This window comes from Chelmon rostratus, chromosome 5, assembly GCF_017976325.1.
Source record: "Chelmon rostratus isolate fCheRos1 chromosome 5, fCheRos1.pri, whole genome shotgun sequence".
Taxonomy (NCBI): Eukaryota; Metazoa; Chordata; class Actinopteri; order Chaetodontiformes; family Chaetodontidae; genus Chelmon; species Chelmon rostratus.
In genome coordinates this window covers 12617181-12636219 of record NC_055662.1, presented here as the reverse complement: position 1 = coordinate 12636219, position 19039 = coordinate 12617181, and the positions used below count along the sequence as shown (strand labels likewise).

The window sequence follows — 19039 nt, the reverse complement described above, 5'->3', positions numbered from 1 at the left end:
TCCCTTCCATTGTAAGGTGTTTGAATATGCTGTCCATCTCATTTACATACTCTATATTACTGTATATGAAGGGCAAAACCCATCATGTTATGGGGGGAGTCTCACACAATCCTCCATTTAAATGTATATGAACTGAGGAGAAAAGTACAACTTTATATGACTCTCACAATAACAAAAAAATACAAGGCCTTCCTGTCCTGCAAACCTGTTCTATGCAACTTGTTTCTGGGGCAGAGTGCATGATGTCTGAGTCTAAAATTATTGGCAAAAGTCTTCTGGCCCAATGTCTTGATAGGTGCCTTGGCACGGGCACTTGGACTGGATATTAGAGGCTGTAGGTCCACAAGAGAGAACAAACGGGTCGTGCTGGACTTTGATCAGACAGCTGTAAGACATCAGCACGGATTAAATAGAGAAAGTGTGCACTGTGGCCCTTACCTTGTAGCTGAGATATGTGATAAGCATGGTCTCCAAGAAACTGATTAAGGCCACTGTCACCTGAAGCGGAGAGGAGGAGAGGGAGATAAATGAACCCAGCAACTGCAAACTTCTCTCTCCTGGCTGCTCAACCTTTACAGAAGAACTACTGCACTCTGCTGTGCTTTTATCTAACAAACGGCTGCTACTGTGCTCGGGCTGAATCCTGCATTGAGATTCAGTTCATACAGTGGAATGAGATTTATGTGCGCTGCCATTGGAGTGTTATTACTCTCACCTGTATCGCCCATACAGGAACCCGTCTGTTAACCCAGAAAATCAAGTCCCTGTCAAAAAGCATGAAAAAGTTCCCTCACTCTTCAGCTCATGTGCGTATAATTGCTACACAGACAACGAACATGCTTCAGTTTGCAATTAAATGGCGTTAAGACCGAAACATACCAGTTGATTTCTGCTGACTCTGCGGCAGCAGTCCCGTTGGTCATGCTGTTGTTCCGACATGTTGCGCTGTGGAGGAAGAACAGCAACAAGGAAACACGAAAAGACCGTGAAGGTGTGTGCGAATGTGTGTGCGTGAGTGGAAACATACCCACTGGGAACCATTTCTATCAGTTGGTATGTTGCCATAAAGAACAAGCCCAATGCGTCTCTAAAAGCTGCTAGCAGCGAGCACAATGCAATTTATAGCTACAATATGACCACACAGAGGGAGCGACTTAGCTTTGCTCTTTTGTGTTTAAGACAAATAAAATGACGATCTCATTGTTATCATATCCACGCAATGTCATTGACTTAAATCAGTGGTTTACAAACTACGGGGCGGGCCCCTCTGAGGGGGGCATAGGGCCACTGCAGGGGCGGCGTGGATGAGCAGGGGAAAAATATGGAGTGAAAAAAAGCTGTTTTATTTCACTAAAATTCAACCTGGATCCTTTTTTTATTTATTTGTTGTTTGCACTATCACTGTTAATGATTGTTAAAATTGTGGAGTGGGGGGGGCATGAACCCTTTTGGCCTGTGAAGGGGCGCATGACAGAAAAAGTCTGACAACCACTGACTTGCATTTTAAGTTTTTAGATTAAGGAGTTATTCTCAATGAGGAAAATGCCTGAGACGTATTCCAAGTGTTGAAAGCAAAATCTGTTCTTCTGCTCTCATGATATCTTTCATATTTGTTGCACATGCACATGGCACGGCAGCAGGAAAATATTACTGGAAAAATCCTCTGGCATACGGTGAGTCATCTGGTGGGTTTGGAATTAGCAGAAGAAGAAAATGATAGAAATGTTACAAGTGTAAGAAGATGGAGAAAGAAAAGAGCTGCATCTACAAAAAACATTTTTTTTCTAAAGCAAAAGATGTCACATTGCCTTTACTTGGCATCAAAGATGTTGCCAACATATTACATAAAACAAAAAAGACAACAGCAAGTCATGTAATAAACAGCAACTACACAGAAAATACAGACACGTCTGCAACAGGGAATAACTGATGAATTGTGTGGCAACTGCAGAGTGCGGCTCTCACCATGGGTTGACCTCCCTGGGGTTATCCAGGCTGACTCTCACTATATAGAGGGCGCAGGTGAGGATTTTCAGGGAGAAGTTGAACAGGCGGATTCTCAGGCCTGTGGACCAAAAAAGACATATCATTTCACTGGGATGACCCCCTCGGAATGAGCTTGTTTAGCTGTTTTGGTCATAGGCTTTACTTTAAAGCTCTGCACCCTCACACTTTCTCACACTGCCTGCTTTCTAAATTTCACACATTCCAGTGTTGTGACCACTGCTGTGACTGCGAGTCTGCTGCTGATGAGAGATGCAGCCAGATCTCTCCTCATTAGGAAGCTGAAACTGCTTTAACGCCAGTTGTTTAGGTGCATTAAATGCCTTTTGTGGTCGGCCTAAAGGGACTTTATCGGTCGAAGCCCTGAAGCGTGACTGACGCAGCTCCATGCTGCTCTGGCTGCCTGTCACAACTGATTTCCTCTGGCGCATAACTTTCAAGAATGACACAAAATAACACAGGCACCTCTGTCTAACATGGCTACTAAGATGACAAAGGACTACACAGCAAGATAAAAAAACTGGTGGGATTGCACAGAAACAGACGAGAGGGATGATAATGTTTGTGGAATCAGGGTTTCCTGTTTGGGTGAGTACAGGCATAATTAAGCTGATAAGCAGACACACACACACACACGACCTGCATCACCAAATGAGCGGAACAGAAACTTGCGTGCAGGCACGCTTGCTAGCCAGAGGGTGGTGCTAGCCGTATTCCTCGTTTCTAATCAGCCTTTGCAGCTGATCTCTCTTGACGCGACCTCTTCACATGAAGCCAGCGTCAATGGTAAAATGATTTTGAGACAGGACAAACAAACAGCGCCGCAACGGAACAGACCAAGAGACCCCTGCAGCCAAGTGTGACATTTTCATTAGACTCTGTTGTTTTATGTCAAAAGCTGTGCTGGCTTAGTGACAATGACAAGTTGAGACAGCAGAGACGTGTCGGTGCTGAGGATGTCAAAGACGTGTTCTACCAGAGACACAGGGTTCCTGCAGTTTACATCTAGCTACAAATGAATGGCTTCAAGACACAATGCACCACACTGCTGTGCTGCACAAATGTCTCTTCGAGGGCTGCTGTGGCATTGCCAGCCTTATCTCCTATTGAGAAAAACACTGCAGCCCTGCCTCGTTTCTCATGAAATGAGCCACGCTCTTCTTTCCTTGCTGGGCCCCACAAAAATACAATGTTTTGCAATGAGGCAGCCGAATTAGATAAAGAAACCCCAGCTGAGCCAGAAATTGGATATGCGTCACTAACTGCAATTTCCTACATAATGCTTTTATATGTTCATTTAGCTCTCAGCATAACTAGCGGCAGCAGGCCTGTTACCATTAGCGTTGCAGGATGCGAAGAGACCGGCGCGATGCTGCCTGTCGGCTGTACTTACTTGACCTTTGGTTTTTGATGAAGAAAAGCTTCAGCCTCTCCTTGAAGGTGTTTTCGTTCACATAGAACTCCACCTGCACCCTGTGGGGAACAGTGACACGATGTCAGTGTGAATATATACAGGTGAGCATGCACACAGCACCGCCTGCCAACATACACACACACACACACACACACACACACACACACACACACACACACACACACACACACACACACACAAAAACCAGAAAACACTTGCCCACACAGTGTAAATATTTTCATGGGACTATGTAATCAGGTATGTTTGTGGTGAAATTGGTTTATTGATATCAGCATCACTTACTGTAAATGCAACAACTTGTGACAATTGTTGTGGTCCAAAAGTTGGCTTTTGTGCTACAAAAGCCAACTTTTATATTAAACCAAATGTGCTAGACGAACTTTACATTAAATACCAAAGCCCTGAGATGCTGGGAGTATGTGGACAATATTCATTATGACATCTGTTGATATTTTATATTTTTCATATTCTTGATGAAACCCATGAAAAGACCAAAACCAGCTATGACTTGATCCATCCTTTTTTCAAATTAAACACAATATCATCATCCTTGTCCTGTGAAACAATCAGAGAGTACAGAGTATTTATGATAAAATTTGCAAAAGCACAAATTCGGATTTGGATGAGAAAATATCAAAGAATGACAAACAAGAGAAGGTGACCAAGCATTCAGTACCAAATGCTGATACTTGATGCAGTGCCTAAAAAGTATTGAGGTGAGTTTTCATCCTGCTATTGTGCAGCTTTTTCCTTACAATGGCACATTCTGCCAGTTTCAGGAGACAGTAAATGTAATTGTGTCATTGCCATAATTGTGTTTGGTGAAGGTTTCCAGTACAAACGGACTACAAAGCATGTGCTTTCTACAAATCTAGCGATGGAAAAAGCTGCACCTCCCTTCTGACTAATTTTGTTACCATCCATTTACTGCCAGTCATTATTCACAGCTCCCCCTCACAGTGGAACAAAATCATCCACAAATGTATGTGAGCTTGAATCCTAATGTGCAGCACTGGTACTTGATAAATAATGCGGATAATTAAATAAACAACCTATTTTTTCAGCCGTTGACATTCTCTTAATGGTGCACTTGCTGTGATGCATATGCATACTGTAGAGACACGACACAATAGTAAGTTTGAGCTAAGGTAAGGGTTTTTTAATTGCTCTACTGAGACAAATTGATCCATTCGTGAAAAAATTTGTACCACTTGGGTAAAACCAATTGTTATTAATTATTTTCTTCACATTAATGAATGAGGGCATGAATGGACAGCCTGGTTCATATTGAGCACGAACACAACGGCGTCCATTAATAACTGACAATCACCTCCTATAAAAAACGACAGCATTTCAAATCAAACAGTCTTGTCTTCTCACTTATGATGCATACAATGATAAAGCCGAAGCTGTTAAAGGTTTGACCAGACATAATGAACCTTAATAGGTTGGGGTCACAAATAATGATGTAGCTACTGTAGGTAGTGAGAAAGGCCTATTAACAGTTTCTGTAATGTAGAGAGCTTGTCGTCTTTAATGAGCATGGAGGAGAAGGAATAATGGCCTCTCAGTTCTAGGAGGGACCCTTAGAGCCTTCTACCTTGTCTGACAAGATGAGCACAGGGTGCAAAAAGACAGGGGAGGAGAGAGCAGGAGGGTAATTACAGCAGCCATGTCGTAAGGAAGTTATATATGTGTAGATAATGAGTGTAGGCGGAAGAAATAACATGAGATATGCACCATCCTCCAGCGATTCCCCCTTCTCCCTCTTTTCACTGTATCGCCATGGAGACAGCTTCCAAGGCAGGGAACACTCACTCACGTGTTTGTGTGTTATGTGTTTCCATTGCAGTGAATTAGCCACAGGTACACACAGAACGACATGTTCTTATCTATAGGCACCAACCGCATCGCCCGTGACTCCACCTTACCCAAACACACAGCTATATGTAAACACACAGCTATACGTCTGTAAACCGCGTGCATTGATTTCTCTATCACTTGAGAACCACCAAAAGACTGTCGTAAAGACTGATGGCGGCAAGTCGGGTGATCAATGTTCAGACGGTCCACACTGACGCAGCTGCCATATAGACTTCATGTTTTCTCAGCTTGTTTGCAGATACCTGCAATTACACTTCAAATAGGAAACATGAGCACATCAAACAACCTGAAATGTGACTCCAAAATACACTCAGTGATGCAAGTCTAATTGTGCTGTCATATAAGAACTGCATTGGCATTTGCTGGACAACACTGCGACAACGAAAATCTGATGAGCCTGGTGTGTGCTTGTATGGGTAGAGATGACAGCCGTGCAGCAGCATGTCCTCTCTTCTAATGATATTTCAATGTGAGGGTTTCCCTGCTCCTCTGAATGTAAGCTGAGACGCCCGCAGTTCAGTCTGTGAGTGTTTGGACAGAAACACATTTTCTGCTATGCTGCATCTGTGCTCTGTCACATTTTAGTTCAAATGGAACAATGAATATGAGGTTGAAGTGCTGACTTAGAGCCATTTCGTTTTCATCCATACTGGGTGAACCGAGTGGTACTGCAATTGTAGAATTTTTAGCCATGCTAGCACCATGGCTCTAGGGATGGCAATGTCTGCAATGTTGGTGACCGCAACTTCAAGACCATGTTAGCAACTTATTCTAGTGTCTGGATCTGCTCTTTACATTGCGCTTCAGTTCCACAGTCTATACTAAAAATTATTTATTTTAGCTCCTAGTTTTTTTTTTTGTTGTTTAAGATCAGTATCTAGCTTCAATGTCCTACAATCAGGGGGACTATGTATAAAAATGGGTACAATTCCCCCACCACAGTCAATATACACATGAACACCCTCACCCATGAAGTCTGCAGTACAAATTCATAGTCATTTGATTTCAAATTGTCCTCAAAGTTTAGAGTACAGAGCTGCAAAAAAACGTGTCTGTCAAACACTAATGGACCACAGTGTTAAGTTTTTTCATTTGTGACCACCGAGGCAAAGTTGAGCCCTTGAGATCTTTAAGCCCTAGAACATAAACAGCGATGAAAACCTCTGGCATGCTGCTACAAAGGCTACAAATAGCGCCTCTTCCACACTTGACTTCAGACCCGCGGCAATACCTTTTAAGTACTCACGCTCTTTTCTTTGGCATCCCTGTAGCCTGCAAAGCATCACCACCAATCTATGGACATTAGCCAGACTGTCAAATGTAAACATGAGCAGTTTGAGTATCCAAGAAGCCAGGCAGCGTCTGCAGAAAGTTGGTACTTCACGTCCCTCAAGTTAAAAGATGGTAGGCAAGGCATGAGCCAGGAGTGTTTGCACATAGTCACAATAGATGGAGCATGACCTTTTGTCCCAAACTAACAAGTCTACATGGTATGTCGAGCCTTTTGTATATATTACAACCGTTCAGAACATGTGACAGAGCGTCAGTGACAAGTTCATGATCATAATCACACACACACACACACACACACACACACACACACACACACACACACACACACTACATCTGCTTTGTAGACTCTGTAAATAAACATCAAACAGCTTGCTGACCTCGGGACAATCTGGTTGACCGAACAGAGTTGTTCAAACGCCTGCGTTCATTCTAGTGATGGGAAAAAAATATTGCCAAACAGCTGCCAGGTGTTCTGCTCCATATGGAATATTTGTCCGAGTGTTGCAGGGGAAAGCACTGGTGAACAGCAGTACCAGTCAGCCAAATGCAACATCACCTGGGGCAAAAAATGACTGTGGGAGCTGCAAGGACAATCTTACACTGATGCTTCTGCATGTTCTGCTGCTGCAGATGTAAGCAGAAATCATTTCCTGTTTAATTACTATCAAAATTTGTAAATTATCAGCCCAGTTATCGGTGACCAATCAGGTTGCTAGAGTTCAGCTACACGTTGTATTTGTGGTTTACAATAAGATCAAGGCTTTGGGGCACAGAGGCAGCACACACACCAATACTGCATCTTGTCTTATCAACAGGATGGCAGCATCACACCCGGAATATAATTTTGTTTTATTTTCAGATCTCAGGTTTGCTCTGTCCCCACCTCTCACAATGCACCTCAGACATGGGCCTGATATAAAAGCTGCAGGGATTCTAAAAATATTACACTCGGACATGAATATTCAAGAGCTGAAGCATCTTTGTTATTCTCTCATTCTGTTCCACCGAGCTGCATCTAAAACTTCCCACGGTGTGGTACTTTTCTAGTAGCCTCATCACAGCGCAAAAATAGTTGAATGGGCTTCAGGCCAGACATGGACTATGGCAACTCTGAAATTACTTTGTCAAATGGACACTGAAGGCAGGAACCTCAAGAGGCAAATGTAACAGAGTCTCTGCTATAATCAGCCGGGGGGAGGATAATCACTTTAATGGAGCTGTGTGGCCTGTGGACTCACAAGATTTACATGAACGATGAAGAGGTCATTTCTGGTCTCCTGAGGCATCCATACACTCTATATGCTTCTGCATGTGTGCGTGGGAGTTCCGGATAGGGTCCTAGCTACTCTGTATGTGCACATGATGTGTTCAAGGACAGAGACAACCCTGAAGCTTTTTGTTCTAAATCACTTTTTGTGAGCGAGAGCGAGTGCACTGCAGCAGAATTCATCATAGCTCAGATTTGAATCAGCATCCCAAAGATGCTGATTCAAAGCAGTTGTCACATGTCGTTCAAGGTCTGTTGAGGCGCTCTGACACAATGATGTGCGGTTATAATAAGAGTGCTGCTCACTTTATTGCTGACTGCACTGTTTGTGTGTAACAAATGAGTCATCCTGTTGACTGCAGTGGAGATCTCAAGAGCATGCACGCTAATTTGCTTAACGGTTGGATATCACACTCCATGAGTCCCTGAGTAAGACAAATTCTCCTAAAAGAGATGTTCCTCGTTACTAGAGCTCTTGGAGACTTTTTACTGATCCGAATCATGTGTGGAGACCCCCTTTGGTTAAGGGCTCAGCACTGTAAAAAGTTAGTAAAGAGTTAGAAGAACAAAAGTACAATGTTGTCAGATTCTACATTAGACGGCAGGTGTTAGACTTACTCTGTCAGAGAAATGGGCCGTTAGACAGAGTAAAAAAGGTATCATACCTAAGAAAGCCCAACAGGCCACGTCCTTGTGTCAGAAAATGACAAAGCATGCAGCAGTGTCAACTGAGAGCTAAAACCCTCCAGGACACGGGCCTGCACTCCAAAATCTTTTGATGAGCAAGGACATTTAGAAAGAACTTAATAGAAACTCAATGAAATAACGCTGATATTGAAAGATTCCTTCACCATCGTCTGCTCTGTCGACGAGACGACAGCAGCGATTCTCCCCTGAAAATGAAATTGTTCATAAAGCAATGAAAGTACGGCAACAGTAACCTTAAAACATTCAACAACATAAGTAAGAAAAATGGCAGAGAGGAATAATGCAGATGTCATATTGATGCTTTAAAAGAAACTCCATTCCACATTTATAAATGGAAACCAATGTAGGTAAACATGGCACCTTCTGTCCTTCACAAGAGAGCCCACTTGACTGCAACTGCTCAATTAGCTTCACTTTCTATGAACTGTCAGGAAAATGTGTCTTTTCAATAAATTCCACTTTCAGGAAGAGAGGAGAGGTGCTCAAGTCACATCAGCCTCTGAAGACAGCTTGATAATAATGGCATGAGATTTGAAAAAAGGAGCAGGGAGCCAGGATTGAGAAATCAAGGTCATGCAGTGTCACATAAACATTTCTTTCACATTGTGTTACAGAAGAAAAATATACACCTTTACACACTTTCACTATTGCACAGTATATATCACCATTCTGATGTGCATTCCAGGAAATATTTTGTTGTAAAACCTGCTACCTACCTAGAGTAGCTGCTCAGGGACGTCTCGGTATCAGGCTCCTCCATAATGAGAGGTTCAAGCACCCACTGTGAAAGCATCTAGATCACCCTTTACTGTGCTTACACCAAACATTGTGGTATTCTGAACATGCAATGATGATCTTACTCTTTGATTAGCTGAAACCAAAACGACATTTCCTGTTATCTTATAAGTCAGCTTAGTTTTTTTGTGCAGCTGCACGAAACACCTCATGTTATGTCGGGTATTTTTGTTTTTTGGATACTCAAATAAAACAGAAACGATTGCTGTAGAGAAACAAGGTCAATCACCTGTAACTGAATATGCATTACAATGTTTATGTGCCTTATTCCCTTTAAAAATGTATCAACATGCAGTTCCTTGAGGTTAAAGTGCCACACAATGAAACAAAGAGGGAGCCTTATTGCGCGTGTGAGTGTCAGCCTGAATTTTCTACTTACCATACCAGTGGTGAAGGGAACACTCACATGTCAACACATGTTTATAGTTCTCCACTTAGCACATCCCCAAGGATCATGGTCCATTTTCCAACAGCAGCACAGTTGCAACAAACTACACTCAAGCTGCAACCCACCATAGCTGCAGGGGGAAAGCTGCTACTGACATGAAGAACTGCCAGCATGTATTGACCACATGCTGGTTGAAAAAACATCATAGACTGTGTAGAGTAGCAGAGCATTTAAAAAGGTTGGGACCAGCATAACCTGAATATAATTTAAGAAAAAAAATGCACATCTTTGTAGCAATTCTGAGGATTATTAGCTTTGTTTAGGATACATCACAGATTCGTGTTTTGGAGGATGACAGTCAGCGCTGATTGTGGTGACTTGCGCTTCTCATTTTGGCTCAAAGCACAACTGGGATTTTGTGGCTTCAATAACAGCCAAGGTCACCGATCCCTTCAAAATGTCCTTTGAGAAAGGAAGAGATGCCTTACTTGTCCTGCCTGGTGGCTAAATGTATTGCACTCAAACACTTATCAAATCCAGAGCACCAAGGGGCAGACCAATTCTGTCATAGATATACAAGCTTTTAGGACTTAAATGCACAATATGTAAAATTTCCAAATTAAAATGTCTAAAAATGACTAGACCTACGTTATATATTTTGTAGAGCTGTGCACTTAAATGTATCCAACAATATTCAAAGCCATAGAAATCCATAATTTTATATAAGGCAACAGTGTGGTTGTTCGTCAATGGCGACCCAGCAAACACTAGATGATACGTCAGATCGTGAAAAAGTAAACTTATGTATTTCTGCCCGAGTCACCTTGGAGAAATTTTCAATGGTGGTTGTTTAACAATCAAGATAACAACTCCCATAATCCCACAATACTTCACAACATCATCTAACTTGTCTTCTTTTGTGATCGTTTTGATTGAGAGATCCCTTGTGGCAGAAATTACATACTGTGTGCGTGTTTTAAAGCAAAATGGCCTCTGTGATAATGATTAATGATGTTTTCTGGTGGACCTGAATGGACCTATTTGCTGAAATACACGTTAGACATGTAACCAGGCGAAAGGTGACAACTAAAAAGAGCATTTTAAAGAATTATTTCCAGAAAAAAAAGAAAAAAGAACATTTTACTGTAACTCACAGATGCGTCCTCCACGCCTCACCTCTTTTATCACCACATTGTGGCAGCTTGGGTATTTCAGAAAATCCTCTCAAAGTGTTAGTAGTAAAAACCCAATATTCCAAATATCACAGCATCTGAAACTCCATTATAAACTTGCATACGATCAGAGTCTGCAGCATGCACAGTGCACACCAAGTACAGCACAAACGGTTGACATGTTGGTAGTTTCAGCACCTATTTCATCAATATAACACGCAGATTTTAGTTTGGCTAGAGACTCTCATCTCCACTGACGTGATAAATGCTTCAAGCCTTGATCTTACATCGAGGGAAGACTGCTGTGCACATTCTCTCAAGAAACAGATAACACACCTGGAATAAGTTGATAAAAACACACAAACTGCCTTTTCAGCATTTCCTGTGGTGTGATCGAATGTGACAAAAATCTGTGTTGAGCTAAATGTTTACTTTGAGTCTTTGCCACAGCAATTGTTGAAAAGGTAGCCACAAATGAATGAATTATTCCCGGCATTCTGCACCATTATTACAACAATTATTACCCACTTTACTGATACATGTAATGTTAACACAACCTCCAGACAAGGTCAAGGCATTAGTATGTCCACATCCAGTCTATGCAAAATCCAAAGTGAACAGTGTTACATATGTGCTTTGGTGCTCTCAAAAAAGTCCAAAACTTCCATGCCATGCAAGCATGATGCTGCCAGGGACTTACTGGGCATTGGTGGAGTCCATACTGTACTCCTCTTGATACCTGGACGCAGCACACATGAACACAGATAGGCACAGGTTAGGAGACAGTGAGGCTGAGAAAGCAGGAAAGGGAAGGAGAGGGGAAAGAGCAAGAAAACGTTGCCACTCAGGATGCAGCTGCATTTTTTTTTTTTTTTTTTTTTTTTGTGCATTCACTTGTATCTCGAGTGGGAATGCAACCATTTTCTAACCTTGATGGAGGATCTGAACACATTCTGTGCAGCAAGAAGATACAACATGTGATCTGATACAATGTTAGCGAGCTGATATTCCTTTTAGAATATCAGAAAAAACCTAGACCATGCAAAATACTGGGTACATTGGTTAAATACATATTCAATGTGTCCAAAAGTTGCATCAGATCCCATATTTGTGCAGTAGCTTCTTATTGCACAGTCAAGGACTACTGTCAAGACTTTTCCACCAAGGCTTCACAGTGTCACCTTCAAACTCCTCACACAAGTAAATATAAACATTTACAATGGAAACTGACTGTGTCTGAGCATGACGGGAAATACAAAATGCATTTCTGAGCTAATTCACAGGGCGCATGCAGGAAAACACTACATATTAAGTTAATCAAAAACAATGCGTCAGCTGGCTAAAGAACAGATGGAACAATTAACGCAAACCACAGGGGATCAGTGGACACACCCTCTTGGTCAATCTCATTTTCCACATTGAGATGACCGTGGAGAGAAAGGGAGTGTGTAACACTGAGGGAACTGACAGACAGGGAGACGTACCCAGCTATTGATTTGAATGATGAATAGACATTTGTGATGGGCTCAGGGTCACACACAGTTTGATCTGATGCAGAACAAATTGACTCGTGCACTCTGTGACAACGACTTCCTTTGGAGACCAATTACTGAGGTTGAACCAAGGAAGGATTTGTTCTATGGCATGGAGTTAGATACACACATTCATCTCAAATTTTCAAAATTGCAAATGAAATCAACCTGACAGGAACAGATAACACAGCACAATGAGGACGACTGAGTCAGAATCCCACAGAGCCACTGTGATTCAGGGAGTAGACTTCACCACAGTGGACAACTTCACTTGGTGAAACTATAAGAGCTGTGGTGAAGAACATTAATTAGGGCTGCCTTCCCTTTCGGTGCTCCAGGTCAAGAGGTCTGGTATTGGTGCACGCCAATGAAATGGAGCCATAATTAATGTTACTGGTTACATTTGTGCCGTTCCTGCAATGAGTCCAACGTCTGTGGTGAAAAAGGTCTAGTAAAGGCAAAAGAAAACAAAAGTTTTGCAAGAATGTATAGAAAGCAGTAAGTAAGATACACAAGAATAGACAGCAAAGCTTTTGTGCCAGCAGTTCTTGCTTTATGCACTCTCCTCAAAAAAACATCTGATTCTACTCTGTACTGTTTAAAAAAACCCATCAGTTCTGATACACTTTTATTGATTTAACTTTTAGACCAGTATCATTAATAGCACATTTAATTGAACATATCATCTTATGGCATTCAAAAATTGTTGTTGATTTGTTTGAGGTTCATTTAAACGATACAACAGGGTTTTATGATTAGTTGTCATTAAATGTAGGTCTGGCTTCACTAACAAGAGGCATACCGTTCACTCAGATTCATAGTAATTCCACAACTGGACAGTAGAGTCAATCTTTACTGTACAATACTGTACTATACAGTACAATCAAAACTGCATGACCCAAATACACTTGCATTCACTGTATAGAAATTAGTTTTCCATATCGATATTCATCCATATTTTTCCAAAGCTATGACTCATGTTGTCAATTTCATATATATTATCTGCAAACAGTTCAGTTAGTCTGACGAATTAAAAAACCACCACAGTTCTGTTTGTAGCTGTTCAACATAACTGTAAAATGTTACAGCATAAACTAAGCTTCTCACCATTCAACGCAACCTACAGTCTTAATCCATTCTAAACTGAATTAAGTCATGTACCATTATGTCTGTAGGTTTCTACTGTTGTTGTAATTTATAAATGTAACTCTGGCGAGTAAGATACCTTCAATGTCTAACGCAAAGCACATCTAAAAATATCAATTTCAGGAAAAGTAGATGGATAAAAATATAATTTAGGTTGACATCCCTATGAAGCTTGAATGATCAAAGCCTGTCTGCTGGTCAAAAGAGAAAAGAAGAGAAGCTGAAGGAATCCGTGTTGTAAAGAGGTCATTATTTGGCAGTCCAGCCATAGATGAAAAGTTTCTGACACACGCTGAGCATCATCAAACCATTTACGCCTTCTGAAAGGTCTAATGGAGTGTCCATTAAACCCAGGAAGTAGCTAGGTCACAAGAGAGGACCTGTATAATTCCAGTAATTGATCAAGAACCTTTCGCCATTTCAACAATGGAGCACAGTCGATTATTAAATTATCAGATGTGTCCACGACAGACAAGTGGCTTTTTGACAAAATAAACATGTCCTCACTGTTCATTCAGCTGTAACTTTCTAGTAATGCTACCATGAATATACTGATGACCTCAAAACGCTCAGTGTTAGGAAAATAATCATTATCTGAAGTTACCTGTAAGGGACCTTGACTGAACTGAAAAGGTTTTAGTTATCAATCCTATCACATGAAAGAAAATCACATTTTAAAAGCCAGATTCAATATATTCAAGTCACTTTGGATCTGTAGTGCATTTAAGAGACGGATACAAGATACAAAAACGATGGATTGCTGGGCATTTTGGAAATGCTTGAAGAATATGTAACAGACTGATGCACAATATGTGACTGAGCAACTTCACTTATTTAACACCTATTTTACTGGTAATACTGTACCAAAAGGCTTCCAGTGAGATTCATGACATGCCAAATGCCCCTTGAAAAAGTTAGTTCAGGGGTAAAAAATAAAGCATAAAGAAATAATAAATAATTCAGGGGGTAAAAAATAAAGCATAAAGCAATAATAAATAAAGCAATTAGGAAATGATTAGCCTGCTTTTCAGGGACACTGTACATAACAACAAGACCAACTCCTCTCCTGCAATCTCATTGTCCATTTGGTGACTATTTGACAGCGCTTTAATGAGCAATAAAGATGCTATCTGGCTGCTAAGAGCTTTAGCAATATAGAAGCTAAGATAAACAGAGGCTCCCTTTGCTTCCATCCAACTGATACACTCAACACACTTAACTCAGTTCCTTCCACTGTTTTTTCATTATAAGAAATTAAAAAATCCTAATATTCATGCAGTTAGCATCGTGTTGCCCTTCAAGTCTAACTGTGTTAAAACGGACACAGCGAAGAAGCAAATTGAGTCTCACCTCTTTGCAGCAGATCTGGAATCAGGAGCATGAGCTGAGCTACTGAGACAACAAGTGCAAAATGACCAGCACTTTCAAAGTGTGCTTTCAATTGGATTCACTGAGAACTGCCTCAAGGACTGGCTGATATAAAGTGGGAGGGCCTATCACACATACCCCATCTCTGCAGCAACTTCAAGGACAAAATGGGATCTGTAGTTTTCAATGCGTTCACCTGCAGCAGGAAACGTGCCAACACTTCCTCATAAACTACAATTCCCATGCAGTTCCTCACATACCACACAAGCAGCTCAAGTTATCCACTCCAACAACATGACTGGGTGGTTCTAATACAGCAACAAAACACCTGGTTAAGAGGGAACTCTTAACGGGAGCATTACACACAAAAAGAAGGAGAACGCAGTCAAACCAGAAGATACTGCCCTGTAGTGTAATTATTCTGCCCATGACCTACAGCATGTGTTAAAGCACTGATCTGTACATACAGCTGGCGGACACAGCATCATTAACACCCACATACTCTATTCTTCCATGCTCACAGAAAACACCCATTTCTGCCTGGCTGGCAAGTGTCCATTAAAACCTTATAATAGACGATCTCACAGATAGTTCTGGTCAATAGCTGAACCTCAGTTCTAAATCAGACCACAGGTATGTTAAACTGCGGGTAACCATAGCAACAGTACCTCTGTACCTCTTGTGCCAAAGTAACTCCCACTTTTAAAACTGACCCAACCAGGTCTTTAAAATGACAACAGCCAACCTTCACAAATGGAAGGATGGATAAATAATTGGAAATGTATGACTCATGATTTAAAGAAGCATCAATGCATCAATGTTATCATGTAATTTATATGTCTGGTATTTAATTTACACATTCCCTGTCAGGTTATTTTGTGTTTCTTGTGCCTCTTATTGCCCAAATTTGAGCACAGATAGAGTATTTCACTTTTTTTTTTTTACTTCTCTGTACTGAACAGATTACTGATCATTTTTCCATATGTAGTTTCTCAATAGAATTTCCAGAAATGTAATTATATCATGATATATATTGAGAGAAAAGGCGCTCATGATATTGTGTCACCCTCTGTTGATGCTCTATCATTTGCAGAATACTAATTTCTGGTTACTGAGTGAGTGTGCACAAGTGCTTTCTCAGAGAAATTATGGAGTGACAACAGCATTCTAGAGAGCTCTGTGCCGAGCATATGTTGTCCTTTTCCTTGTAAACAACTATGTTGGTGCTACTCTGCACAGCCCAGATTGGGAGCGCTTTCTGGAGCACGGCTCAGATTGAGTTCAGCTGACATCCAGAGCTGACTGTGTAAGCTCTTGAGCTCGGCAGCTTCACTAAAATTATCCCTCATTCCCACATTCTTCAGGCCCTCTAATTGATTCTATAGCTAACTAACGCTCTCGAGAAGCAGGAGGAGGCAAGTAAGACGATGGTTGTGTTTGATTTTTTTGGCCAATGCCTGTACACAATGCTATGTTCATAAAGTGCACACTTGTTACGTACAATACACAGCCAGGCATGCACAGTATCTCACTGTTACAGACACAATTCAAGGCCACTAGCATTCGTTTAGATGGATACACTTGACATCGATGGTCTTTTTAAAACTTCATTTTGTTTAAATGCATGCATAGCAACCAGGGCACTCATTATTTGCCAGTTTCAACTCTCAAGTCAATTTCTGAGAGATCTCATCCTCATTTTTTAATGAACAACAAAGATGGACAGCATGTAACTTACCCCAAGGACCATATTACAACCCATCATTAAACTCTGGGTACTCAAATCAAAATGAAAGCTTAATTGTTCCATGAAAGCAGGGCGCTATAAATACACATAAGACATATGGGCGGAGGACACATACTTCAGCAGTCAGTGCAATAAAAAAAAGAAAAGCTCAACAATAATTTACAATCACAGTGTAACTGGGCAGCAATTTGAAAAGACTGTGAAAAGCAATTAGCTGGAAAACTGATTGATAAACAAAACATCTAATGATGAAGGACTAATAAAAACAGTCATTAACCAAGAAACCACAATAAGGCCAACATGATGAACAGAAGATGAAATATTAGCTTCCCTTATTACATCTACATTCATCTTAGTACTGAGACAGTGTTCATGTGTATTAGCTTTCCCTCTATTTCCCAACTGACGACTGCTTACACCAAAGGAGATTCTCATTAACTGCTGCAGATTGATGAAGATCTACTAGGGCAGCTTGTACTTTACCATGTTGGGGTGGAACCTCAACATTTGGATTAATTTACAGCGTATTCATAGTTCATTTTTTACCATTAGATACATTTAGGATATTGTACAAGGCACATAATATACTGCACCAATTGAGGAGGGTAACTGGATCAAAGTGTCTGCTGGGATAACAAAAAGGTGTGTGGGAGTGGAGGAACCTAAATAAGATGCAGCTTTGGTGCACAGAAGAAATGCAAAAAAAATGAGATAAGGTTTATTTGAATAAAATCTGCCTGAAAGCTCAATTTACTGAGAGGGAAATTCACACAAAATTATTTTAAGGTTTAAAAGAGAAGTTTCACTGAAATTCGGTCATGGTTCCCATATCTGCACAGTCCACAGGCCATAAACCTCAATTATAGAAATACAGTTCCATTGTTATCTTTTTAGTCAATATTGATTTATGTTACCAGTAACTGATATTCTGTGCTGACAACAAATGCTTTTAAATATGATTGACCATTGACCAAATATGACTATTCTCCTGGAGTGAAATCACAGAGATTCTTCCTTATTCTTCCTCCAGGCCTACACTAATCCATTCTTCTGCTCGATCTAGTGCTAATTATCTAAAGCCCATATCATATACCCATTAGGTGGCTTCATATCCTTCAGAAGGCCAGGATAAGGAAAATCTGGGACACAGAGGGTTGTATCATGTAATAACTCTGTTGCCATTTAACTGTGAATTAAAGGAAAAATGCAAAAAACAGGAAATTATAAAAAAAATAATGAATGACTTCATCAAAGCATCAATCAAACAGTGGACAACATGAATGGCCAATAATCAAAATCTACTGTGTAGCATCGGCTTTGACAAGGCATTGCTGACTGCACAAGACTTAAAGATGAAAACCAGAAAATGTACAGTAACAAGTACTAAAACTGGATGGAAGACTGACAGACATGTACACTCTGTAGAAGGCTCAGTGCTGCTGAAACATCAGCAAAGGGTATGAAGTCCATGCTGCATATCAGTCAATCAAAAGTTCTGATTTTTATCAAGTCGCTACTCTGCTGGCCTATATGCAGTAAAAACCTCAACTCATCCTGCGTAACATACTGGTGTGGCCTTAATGAGAATATGACTGTTCCCACTGGGCTCTAAAATTCAGATTCATTGCACACCAAAAGACCAAACCAAATGATTTGTCATGGCGAGGCAATGTGGTGGCAAAGCTGGATGAAGCCAAAATAAATCTGCGTGAGTCTGTCTGTTTTGACCACATCCTGTGTTTAAAAGATGGTCAATGGCTCTGTTCTTGAAAATCCTCCAAGTCCTATTTAGTCTTGTCACTGCCCACAGTATTTAACTGTCAATACTGTATATGGAATCCTATAGATAGGAAGATAATAAAGGATTCCCAGGTGTTGTAAATTATGCAGAAATAGATTAACTTTTTATAGGCAGTGTCGTACGATGGGCTAGATTATTGATTCTGTCACACCCTCTCCACATCCTCTCATTCTGGAGTCAGCCAGACGCATCACATTTCATGACCTAGAAAGCGCTCTGATTTCTGACAACATCCTGTCAGCCTGCAGCCGACATGCAGGGGCTTTGTGTAGGCTTTAAACTATACGTCAAAACCTGTTATTTTGTCATCTCTGAAAGTAATAAGACAGGAAGACATTTTTAAGCATTTATTGATCCATTTAAGGTACACAACGACTTATTGCCAAGAGTGGCAACCAACTCTACTTAATGGTTGATGGTGGTCCAAATCTGGTTGCCCAGGGCAACTGGCCAACTGATGCATTAGGTTTAATAGCCTCAGCCATTTGCAGATATTGTG

At 40.9% G+C, this 19039-nt stretch overlaps 1 protein-coding gene across 2 annotated transcripts in view; it reads right to left on the bottom strand.

The window, feature by feature from the left end:
- The window catches only part of kcnt1b (potassium sodium-activated channel subfamily T member 1b), a 68049-nt gene that overhangs the window by 28811 nt on the left and 20199 nt on the right, over positions 1–19039 (bottom strand). For both annotated transcript variants that reach the window (XM_041936572.1, XM_041936573.1), the window contains exons 2-5: positions 3398–3477; positions 1966–2065; positions 716–764; positions 439–498 (exon numbers count right to left, since the gene is read on the bottom strand). In XM_041936572.1, coding sequence (XP_041792506.1) covers positions 439–498; positions 716–764; positions 1966–2065; positions 3398–3477 — 289 coding nt within the window. The remainder of the gene's footprint in view (positions 1–438; positions 499–715; positions 765–1965; positions 2066–3397; positions 3478–19039) is intronic.